Below are 10,980 nucleotides of genomic sequence, written 5' to 3'. Positions count from 1 at the left end.
CATATTTGACAGGGGCTCTGATGGAAAGTGGTCATTGCAGGGCAGACATTATCAGTGGAAGAGATTATTTACGTTGATACATGCACAATGGGTGCACCCATTAAATTACACACCATCAATACAATATTACAGAACTGACAGTGCCCACTTTTGTCCAAAATGGGGGTTTAATAACTCATGACAGTGCCACTTAAATAAACTTTTTCTCAGCTCAGATTATTTTGCAGACACATCAACAGGCAATTCATTATGCCACTGTTTATATTTTTTGTTGAACAGGCTACACAGTATGATTGGCTCGCTAACAGTTATAACTGTGGTGCTAGCTATATTTACTAATGTAATAAATGTCAGATTTGGCTTTGTGGCAAATTTTGAATTGTGAATATTGGCAGTATGTGTTAAATTTACCCCATAGTAATTGAGTAAAAATTGTATAATTGGAGTTTTGCTATACAATACACAATTTACAATACAGACACATTCTGCATCTCACATTTCCGATGTAAACAAGTATGTTCACCTAACTGAAAAATGGTACTCAATGCAAATTTAGTAACAGGCAAAGATTAGGAATTATTTATTTTTTGCAAAAACAGACAGTAGTCCCTTTTAATGAATACTTCTATGCAAGAACAATGATATTTCTTTTTACTTTTTGTGTCAGCAGGACTAAAGTATTAACTATCATGTCTTTGGCAGTGAGGTAATTTAGTGAAATAAATATGAAATTTTCCAAAAATGCATAACATCATCTGTGGAAATGCCAAACTGGGTTTGAAATGCAAGATCCAAGGCTCAAGGTTCAAGGCTCATTCATTAATATTCACACTAAATAGGCATAATCATGACTGATCGATGACTTGAGTCCTAAGTGTGTACACAATGTGGTAATACAATCAGATACGAATAGATATCAGCTAATTTGGTTGAGCTCCCTATTCCTCTTGCTCTTTTGGTGTCTTCTGTGAATTTTCCTAATCCAACGGATTGTGAGTTTTGCAAAGTTAGCAGCTTTAAAAAGAGCCATGAAGACTCCACAAAGAATGGCAAACGAATTCCAAGGGTTTGCTGTGACTATCTGCAGAAAAAGGTGTTGTTTTAATAAATTAAAAAAAAAAAAAAAAAGTGGTTAAAAAGTTGTCTAAAATCAAAGCATATCAGTTACAAATTTACTTACATCTTTCACTTCTTGTATAAATGGATCCCGCCACTGGAACACGACAAAGAAAAGTTCATTTGTTTGTTCTGAAACTGGTCGTCTGTCATTGTACTTCACAACGCTGGACTGAAAAAAAAAGGTTAATTTGTTTGTTCTGAAACTGGTCGTCTGTCATTGTACTTCACAACGCTGGACTGAAAAAAAAAAACAGTTAAGAATATAGCACTATTTTGGGGAACTCTAGGGAATATTGACAGGACATTACCTCTTGGCGAAATTCCACAGATTCATTTCTCCTGCCTGATGTCTTGACTAAAGACATTTTAACCCAGGTCCTAAATCCTCCAGAGAAGGTCCACATGGAGTAGTTTCTTTCACATTCTCTCATAAACTCTTCCTTGTCAATGCTGGAACAAACACACACTAAAATCTAAATATATGTATTGTACTAATATCCCAACAGCATTACATATTTGAATTACAACAAAAATAATGTATTATGTACCTTCTGGACATATCACTGTATTTGGCAAACAGCATGTAACTGATGGCACTAAAATCCTCCTCAGTTCCATTCTGACTGAACTGCAGAAATATCAGTTCCCGGTTCAGGACATCAGTTGGACCTTGGACCACCAAGGCTTGTTTCTGTAGTAAACACATCACAAGCACAACTCACAGTCAGTCTGTCCTCTCCACTGGAGAATTTTGAAAAGCATGACAACAGTTCTCACCTTTGTGTCATTGGAGTAAGGATCTGTGTAGTTGACCTCTTCCATTGCACAGTCGCCCTCTTCAAATTCCCCAACAGTTAGCCGTGGGGGAATGTGGTCATGGTAGCGATGCTCGCAGCTCACTAATTTGGCCGTTCCAGGATAGAGAGCAATACCTAATGACAGCACATTGTTAGTGTACAAACCAAAGCCATATAGTCGAGTCAAGCCAAGTTTATTTATATAGCGCATTTCATACACAGAGGTCATTCAATGCGCTTTACATAAACAAAAGCAAACATTAATAACAAATAAAAACATAAAAGGGCAATAGTGAAAGAATAGTTTAAAAGGTAAAGATCATAATAATACATATAAAAACCATAAAACGCACACGGTAAAATAATTTAAAAATAAAGAATAATTAAAAAGACAAAATAAAAGACATAATTTTCCAGGCGGATTCAGAATTTGTAACTCAGTGCAGTTAGCAAATAGCATCTGAGAACAGTTGGGGCCTTTTTAATGTGATCCGAAAGTTGGTTCCAGAGCTGAGCCGCATAGCAGCTAAAAGCTGCTTCACCATGTTTAGTTCTAACAGCAGGTACTAACAAGTTTTTCTCCTGAGACCTGAGAGGTCTGGAGGGTGTGTACTGCTGAAACATGTCTGAAAGGTAATTATCCTGCTCCATTTAGTGATTTATAAACAAGCAGTAGTGCTTTAAAGTCTATTCTGTGACTTACTGGAAGCCAGTGCAGGGACTTAAGAATTGGAGTAATGTGGACTAAGTTTTTTTTTTTTTAGTTTTTGTGAGAACCCTAGGTGTTGCATATGTAATGATAAAAAATATCAGCAGCCACATATTCATGGCCACATGGGTAAAAAAAGCATATAAACATATGTAAAACGTCATAAGCATAATAAAATATCTTACCTGTTAATGCTTTTCTGATTTAATAATGAAATGTAAAAGTTATGAATAGAAAACTTGACTCACCTGGGGGTTCAAATGCATCTACTTCTTTGTATCTGACTGACATAACAGGGTGGTTGAGTTTCTCCAGGAAATCAGAAATAGTTTGATAGGCTAAAAACCCTGCCCCCGCTGTCAAAGAGAGGTATATAAGGATGAGAATAACTGAAAAGAAACTTTTCAGACAAGTCTTGTTAAATCCCAACAAGGGGTTGATCTCTGTGGGATCATCACCTGCAAAAAAGGGGGGAAAATCTACTTCAATTGATTGATGTGAATGCACACATAGAAAATTCCATCATAAAAACATCAAGCAAAACTGGCATTTTAATAGTAGATAAAGCCTACTAACCAGGCAGAGCAGATCCGTTGGCCTTAGATGCCTCATTGTCTTCTGCATAACTCTGATAAGCTTCTGAGGGCTCTTCACCATTATCATCACTGAACTTTGAAAAAGAACATGTTTTCCTAATGTCATGATACAAAATAGCACCCTTACAAAAAATAACTGCACTACTTCAAGTGTCAAAACTGCAGTTTTGGAGGAATTATTTGCAGATCTGATGCATGAAATGCAATATTTTGCACATGAAAAAATGCATTGCACTTCATAGTACTGTACTTTACTGCAGAAATGAAAATATTATTGTACTTCACTGTACTTTGAAAAAGTGAGGTTATTATTTGTAAGGGCAGATATAGCTCAGTGGGCAGCATTAATCATTTCAAAATGTAATGTCATTATGTTATAATAATGTTCAACACTACATGCTTAACTGAAATACACTATGTATTATTATATGTGTAGAGAAGCTAAGATGTTTGCCACGAACGTTGAAAAGGTAACTGTGTGTCAACAAAAATCAACAATGCCCTAAAAGTAGCCTATACTGTAGGCTAGGAACCTGCTACAAGGTAGGCTGGGTTGTGTCAGCTGCTGCATCACCTGACTGATCTTCGTGTTCCTTCCTTTGCCTAAAATTAATTGAATTTAAGCCATGTTTCACTGCCTTCCTACTTAGACAAGTCATTTTTGACGAAATCATAATATTAATTGTTTGAACTGGTGTAGATGTAATTAGAACAAAGACGAACATTCGTAAACTTAGCCTACCTCTTGGTAAGACCGAGATGCCTCTCTTCTGAGCATTGTACTAGACTTAATCCTTCTGGAGTCTCCGTGTTAGGCTGACAACTATAAAACACTACATGATAAAGTACTCATTTTGTATTGACAATGGTACTGTACTGTGGTGCCAGTTTCCAAAAGTTATAACTTTCATGCAAGTCAGGTAAGTACAAGCCGATCCAGCCAGTTCATGAGGATCCTGGTTCCTGTGGAATGAAATGTGACATCACATGAGGAACTGGATGCAACATGGGGGTTGGCTGTCTGGCTGGTCTGTTTCTTTTACTGTCTATGGTGTCTGGTCATAAATCTGTTTTGGTTGCCATTCCCGTGGTTGTGTTCTATTGGTGGCCTAAATCTTTTATCAGGCTCATCATTCTGTTTAGGGTGAATATCCCGTAGCAGATGAGTGGGGGGACTCAAATGCAAGTCAACCACAGACATTATTGTTCCCAAAGTAGCCTACGTATAATTGAGTCAAAGAATGACAAATGTTATCTCTAAAGCAATTAGACTCATATTGGCACAAGTCCCTCAAATGTTCCAGATCCCATGAATCGCTGAGCAGTAGACTTTCGGTTGTGGTCGTTCTATCAATCACCGCAAATCAGCCAGTGGCGCTAGTGAGAGTTTGGAGATTAGGACTCAGGAAATCCGTCGAGTTTACAGTCAAGTTTGGATGATTCTTTTCGTTGAGCAGAAATGCAGGGCACAACCACATATATCTTGATTTCAACAGTATCACTTGTTTGTTTAGCGAGTGACACGACATTGAAAAAAGAAACACTCTCGAGGCCCGTGCGGCTGATCACCGAAGAAGAGTTGGAGAATTACAATGGAAGTCAGGTAGGACATCAGGAAACTTTGGCTACATTTCAAATACGAATTAGCCTACTGTCATTCATTGCCGTTGCATTTTCTTCACAGGATGGACAGCCAATTTATATGGCGATAAACGGAGTAGTGTTTGATGTTACTACAGGAAAAGGTAAAGTCTGTTATTTGTGAATGATGTTTGAACGTTCATTGAACCTTTTTCAAGTGCAGTAAAATTAGAATGATTTTGGATGTTTGGCAGACATTCGACTGAGTTGATTTAGCTACTGTTACAACGCTTGTTAATCGTGTGTCGCAAACATCTAAGATTCTAGGCTTATAAATCACACAATTAAATCCCGTTTACAGAGGTCTCCAGCCCACATTTGGTGAAAAGAAGACCTCATTTGGTATTTTGAAGCCACAATATTTCACTTGTAATAACATGCTAACGCAAAATAGTAGACGCACGCCGCAAACGTTATATACACAACCTATTGCTCTGGATTACCTTTCACAGCAGTTGGTTTTTCAAAATAATAGTCCTCCTTCTGTATTCAACAATGCACACAATATTCCCATTGCAATATTTCAGGCTGCGGTGCACTTGTGGCCAAATAATGCACACCATTCGAACCCTCTTCTGCAGCTCTTCATATTACCCATATTAGCCCATATTTTTTTGGAAATAAGACTTAATTTTGTGTTTGGGGGCCACTTGTAACATTTCACTTGTGATAACTTGCTAACACAAAACAGTAGAAGCACACCGCAAACATTATAAAGAATCTATTGGTATGGACTACCTTTCACAGCAGTTATTTTTTTCAAAATAAAAGTCCTACATCGCTATACAACCATTGACAATATTTCAGGCTGTGGCGCACTTGTTGCTCAATAAATCACACCATTCTAACCCTCTTTTGGAGCTCTTTGTATAACAGCCCATATTTTTAATACTTGTAATAACACGCTAACACAAAAATGTAGAAACACACCACATATGCTATTAAGAACCTATGGTTATGGAATATTTTTCACAGCAGTTGGTTTTTCATAGTAAAAGTCCTACTTCTCTATTCAACAACAGTTTTCACATGGCAATATTTCAGCGTGTCAAACGTGTCAGGAAATAGGTCACATCATTTTATCGCTCTCATAGAGATCTTCATGTCACATCACATATCTTCTAAAAAATTTAAATTTTACCGCACTCCATTTTCATGGGTTTCCAACATCCTAGGTGTGCATGCCTATAAATTAAAACGGGAAAGACTCGGGCATCAGAGTGCATAGCCCATAGACAGACAGGAGGACGGGACTTCCCCCTGGACAAGATCGTCCAATAGATGTGTTCGTCTTCAGGTAGCTGTAAATAAAATCAGCCGCTGTAACCTAAACCTGAAGATAGACAAACGCACCCATGGATTTTTCCGCAGCAGCCAATTAAATAATTTCCCACTCCATACTTACGAAGCACAGTCAAAGAGTATGTAAAGCATGTAGCAGACAGGAGAATAGACATTCAACCTAATGAGATAAACTTCCATGTCATGATGATTTATCAGCAGCTTTCAAAACCTTATGAAAAAGGTTAAGAGCATGCAGGCAATAGGCCTAATGGTGACATTGCTTCATCAACAATAAGAATAACAAGAAATAGGATTTGGGTTGACATTATCAAAGTTGACCAGGGAAGCAGATTCGTTCACAGAATAGTGTTTTCATTGCTGACCAATTGAGTAGCCTAACAATAATTGATCATAATTTAAAAAAAAAGTGTAGGCCTATAAAGCCAAATAGCTTCAACAACATCACTTCAATCAAATATCTTTATGAACAACAGTTGGCAGAAATACTTGACCTGTTTCTCCATATTAAAATAGTCTACTTCAACTCACTGATATTGAACAGTGCTGGGTCAGATTGCTTTGAAATGTCTAATCATTAGGCTACTACAGACTACACTACCATTTTTGTAATCGGTAATATAATCCATTGGATTACAAAAATAATGTAAGGAATCTGAATGCTTTTGGATTACTTCCAAATAAAATACATTAAAGGGACACCAGGCAAGCCTGATGCTTTTTCTCTACAAAACTCCCCCTCGCTCGGTCTGAAGCTCTTTTCCTTTTCTTTGCGTCTTCCGTCAAGGGTTTTCGCTGCTTCTTTGCCGGCTCTGCCATTATACACACGTTTGCAACAATCTCTAGCGTTTCGTTAGCCTGCCTCTGTGCTGTAAACTGATCCTGCTTCGGTCGGCGGGTAGGATACACCGAACTTGCAAGTGGGATATTCTTCATACAGGCAGTAGGGGCGGGGGAGAGAGCCTTCATTCGCCCCGTAATGAGTCATTTAACCATATACCGACTTACGAAGATGATTAATTAACACGAAAACGTTGCCTGGTGTCCCTTTAAATAAACAAAAGACTGCCAAAAGCTGGTCCACCAACATTCCTTTTCTTTTTCATTTTAAAGCAACACAATGTGGGGGGGGGGGGGGGGGTCTTAAAATAATGGAGTCAAGATCATTTTGATGCTACACTGACTTAAAATACGTACGGAGAATAGCATGTCTGACATTGCCAATGCATGCCCACTCCAGAATGCCTTTTATTACATTATGTTATTCTCTCGGGTAGGAGCATGACCCTTTTTGTCTGTTACAGACAAATTAATAGAGATTAAAGCGTGTAGAAAAGGCCCTTGACTTACAGTACATGTTGGGGGTGCAAGATGGTCTACTTGATGGGTACTTGTGTCTTCTACATTCCGTGTCCATTCATTCCAAATTGGGTCTATCTTAATTTTTTCACTACACTGTATATTGATTGCATGATTTAAAGCCATGATATGTATTAAAATACATAATCGAAATGTAATCTATAGTCTGATTATAGTTACTTGGTTTTTGTAATCTTATTATGTAATCCAGATTACTTGTATTCAGTTACTACCTAACCCTGAGCATGACCATGTGCTGTCATTGTTGGATTTCAGTCCAGGCATGGACTTGGCCTTCAAAACATGTCTCCTGCCTTAATCAGTCTTTAGAACGACGACTTCACTTCACAGATGGATATCCTGACATTCTGTAGTGTAGAATTCATTGTTCTATTAATGATTGCATGCTGCCCTTGTCCTGAGACAGCAAAACTCTATATAAAGTCATAAAGCTCTCTATATAAAGCCATTCGTGTCACGTTATTAGTCCAGTATCAGGGGGAACTAGACAGAAGGAAGTGTGAATGGGAGGACAGAAAGGGAGAAGTTACTGCTGTATTGCTTTGTGTTTAAAGTTTTTGACCAGCTGGATAGTGGTGTAGTGGGGATTTTTAAAATGTGGTTGGGGGTGCTATTGGAATGACGTCATTGCAAAAAACTGCCTTACGCACCTCCACATACATCGGTGCGTAAGGCCAAGGCCAAATTGTTACCAGCTTTCGTGAACATGACACCGTATTCACAAATCCATTCAATGACTTGGATTAGCTTCAAAATGTAATGTCTGCAGCCAGACTGCACTTTTCCACCAAAGTCTATGAATACCAGTTCTGTAGCTTTTCATTTTACTATTGTTTTATTTTAATTTTGTTTTACAGCACTTTGGTCAACTGTTGTTGTTTTTTAAATGTGCTATATAAATAAATTGACATTGACAATGACATTTTGTTGTAACACACAATAAACCGACAAACCATAATGTAGAATGTATCTAGTTAATTTCAGGTAATGTGGAATGACGAGCTGCATAGTTTAACGCCTTTATGCATGGTGGAAAACTGATGGTAATTTTGATACCATAGATTTAATAGAGACCCAGTCAGACCAATAGTATGAAAAATCAGGAACAGAGTTTATTTACAATGATGCGCATCAAGGGAGAGACAGCATGACTTCACCTAAAGATCCATCAGCTGCTCTAACTAGACAAGGAAATAGTTAGGGATTAAGTATCCTTCCAGGCTGACGGGAGATGGCGTTGGTCATCCCATCTCACGCGGACTACACTGAATCAGACCCTGATTAGTGGCAGCCTGGCAATCCGGAGCAGATAGCTACTGACGCAGCCATGCAGAACAGTGAAACACTGCAAAGTCATAATATTCCCGCTTATCTCTAAATACAGTCACACACAGATATACACAGGGACAGTACAGATATCATACAGTCATTACATAGAATCATACTTTTAGTATCAAAGTGACCTACTAATGAGAAATGCAGAACATTAAACCACATATTGGAATATTGGTAACGAATTTTATGACAAAGAGGCCTAATTGGAGACATTTGCGTGATGGATGCACTTGTTGTTATCACTGGTAACAACGTTTACTATATTAATAAACGCACATTAAAATGGTCAAAACAATGCTCCAAGAAGTGGGGGGACGGCCCACTACACCCCTGCAGCTGGATGAGCCAAAGGATGGATGGGTCAAAACTCTCTGCTACTGTATGTGCGCTCTTCTATCAGAGCCTGTCAAAGTAGCCTGAAACAAGGTGGTGGTAATGTGTTGGTTTGGAACTGCTTTGCTGCCTAAGGACTAAAGATTCTATGCTCTCCTCTAAATTCTTTGATCAGGACTAAGACGGCCTTTAGTTCTGTCACTACTGACAACTAAAGGAGCTGCATTGTGCCAGAAGTTTTGCAGCCAAATGTTGAGATATCCGTCAATAAAGTGAAGCACAAGTGAGATTTGAAAGACAATGAGGAAAGACAGTCTACCAAAGAATAGTTCAGACAAGAAATCTATTAAGTCTTGGGTGATATTTCTGCAAGTTTTCAGAGTTTCCTTTAAAGTCTAGCACCCCTGTAGTATTGGCCTATTAATCACATGGAAAGACAAAGAGAACCACACCTGAAACCATGCAACTTCTCCCTTGTGTAGATTTTTATGCCAAGGGTGCACCATACAATGCCTTGGTGGGAAAAGACTCTACGAGGGCTGTTGCCAAGATGTCCCTTGATCCAGAGGACTTGACTCATGACACTGTAAGGTGCCACACATTGGGGCCTGTATATCTTTGCCCAGACATTTTTCCTTGTATGGTAGGTTTCATTTTACGGTGCAGTTGTTTTTCAAACGCTCTTGCCCTCTTTGTTTGCCTTTCCCTCTGTGACAGACCGGTCTGACAGAGGAACAGCTAGAGTCTCTGGATCGTGTATTTACTGGGACCTACAAAGCAAAGTATCCCATTGTGGGCTACACCGCACGACGCATGTTCAATGAAGATGGCAGCCCCAACAAGGACTTCAAACCAGAAGACCAGCCTAATTTCACCTTAAAACTTGAGTTATGATTATATGGCCCTGTGTGATTTCACAGAGATCCCATCAACATGAACGCATTGTGTTAAATTGGGCTTTGGATTTGTGTCCAATCAGGACATCGGTTGAGTCATACATAATTGTAGATGCCCAGTAGGGGCAGTAGCAGTACGGAAGGGAGATAGCATGTGCTTTGTGAGTGAGTCCATCTTCCCCTTACCAAGAAAAACATTTGATGCAAGGAAATGTTAAAGCAATCATTAACTTTAGAATAGATTTACTCAGATTTTTTTTTTGCTGTATTCTTCGTACCTTGATGAAGAATTCACACTAATGGAGATTTTGTGTTCAATTGTCTCTGATAGCACACAGGTCTCTAACAAATACCTCAGACATTGATTCCAGAATATCAATAGAACTCCAGATGACCTCAGATAAAAAAAATCAATTTCCAGTAACTAGTTATGTGCTGCCCTCTACGCCTTTGCATTTTCTCACTTGTCTATGGAGGAGGTGGGTGAAAGGCTTGTGGTGGTCTCTCCCCCTACACACAGTGGTTCGATGATGCATGTCTGGCCTTTGTGTGGGAATTTTCCCCTGGTGGGCTCCGTCAAATCAGCCCCTCAGCGTGGGGTGTGTCAGAAACTTGTTTTGATACGTCTGTTTGTAATTAGTTTATTTATTTTTCTACAAATAGGTGGGTGATTAAATTAAAATGTGATAATTTGATGCATCAGTCCCATGTCATTTCTTTGGTTTGGGGTATTGACAGTGTCATTTAGTGACTGTTTGCTCCCATCAGAATTGTGTATGTTTTGTATTGCTCAGGTATCGCTGCAGCAGATCTTATTGCATCTTCATTCTGTATTTTAAACACTTTTTTAAAATTAAGACCTTAATATAAAT

General features: G+C 38.6%; 2 protein-coding genes across 4 annotated transcripts; one reads left to right on the top strand and one right to left on the bottom strand.

Moving 5' to 3' along the window:
• Nucleotides 1–556: 556 nt before the first annotated feature.
• pacc1 (proton activated chloride channel 1) lies at nt 557–4,227 on the bottom strand. Of its 3 annotated transcripts, none has more exons than XM_042071320.1 (8): nt 3,964–4,227; nt 3,202–3,295; nt 2,874–3,083; nt 1,897–2,051; nt 1,668–1,810; nt 1,428–1,569; nt 1,181–1,288; nt 557–1,077 (listed from the first exon to the last, which is right to left on the bottom strand). In XM_042071320.1, the coding sequence occupies exons 1-8, from the start codon at nt 3,997–3,999 to the stop codon at nt 871–873; spliced, it is 1,095 nt and encodes a 364-aa protein (XP_041927254.1). In that variant the 5' UTR covers nt 4,000–4,227; the 3' UTR covers nt 557–870. The 3 variants fall into 3 exon arrangements, with proteins under 3 accessions (XP_041927254.1, XP_041927255.1, XP_041927257.1); XM_042071321.1 differs by having other exon boundaries at nt 557–1,081; nt 3,964–4,216; XM_042071323.1 differs by lacking the exons at nt 557–1,077; nt 1,181–1,288 and adding an exon at nt 1,291–1,356 and having other exon boundaries at nt 3,964–4,218.
• A 154-nt stretch (nt 4,228–4,381) lies between these two features.
• nenf (neudesin neurotrophic factor) lies at nt 4,382–10,803 on the top strand. The gene is made up of 4 exons (XM_042071330.1): nt 4,382–4,824; nt 4,906–4,966; nt 9,695–9,798; nt 9,930–10,803. Exons 1-4 carry the CDS (start codon nt 4,681–4,683, stop codon nt 10,104–10,106), a joined length of 486 nt encoding a protein of 161 aa, XP_041927264.1. The 5' UTR covers nt 4,382–4,680; the 3' UTR covers nt 10,107–10,803.
• Nucleotides 10,804–10,980: the final 177 nt, after the last annotated feature.

This window comes from Alosa sapidissima, chromosome 19, assembly GCF_018492685.1.
Source record: "Alosa sapidissima isolate fAloSap1 chromosome 19, fAloSap1.pri, whole genome shotgun sequence".
Lineage (NCBI taxonomy): Eukaryota > Metazoa > Chordata > Actinopteri > Clupeiformes > Clupeidae > Alosa > Alosa sapidissima.
This window is presented reverse-complemented; position numbering and strand designations above follow the sequence as displayed.

What these genes read in the sequence shown, in the direction of transcription:
- pacc1 (XM_042071320.1), bottom strand. Translation starts at nt 3,999, where the DNA reads ATGCTCAGAAGAGAGGCATCTCGGTCTTACCAAGAG. An exon ending in AGATGCATTTGAACCCCCAG is followed by an intron (nt 2,052 to 2,873) that starts GTGAGTCAAGTT and finishes TGCTGTCATTAG; the next exon opens with GTATTGCTCTCTATCCTGGA. An exon ending in CTGTGGAATTTCGCCAAGAG is followed by an intron (nt 1,289 to 1,427) that starts GTAATGTCCTGT and finishes TTTTTTTTTCAG; the next exon opens with TCCAGCGTTGTGAAGTACAA.
- nenf (XM_042071330.1), top strand. Translation starts at nt 4,681, where the DNA reads ATGCAGGGCACAACCACATATATCTTGATTTCAACAGTATCACTTGTT. An exon ending in TGATGTTACTACAGGAAAAG is followed by an intron (nt 4,967 to 9,694) that starts GTAAAGTCTGTT and finishes TCCCTTGTGTAG; the next exon opens with ATTTTTATGCCAAGGGTGCA. An exon ending in AGGACTTGACTCATGACACT is followed by an intron (nt 9,799 to 9,929) that starts GTAAGGTGCCAC and finishes CCTCTGTGACAG; the next exon opens with ACCGGTCTGACAGAGGAACA.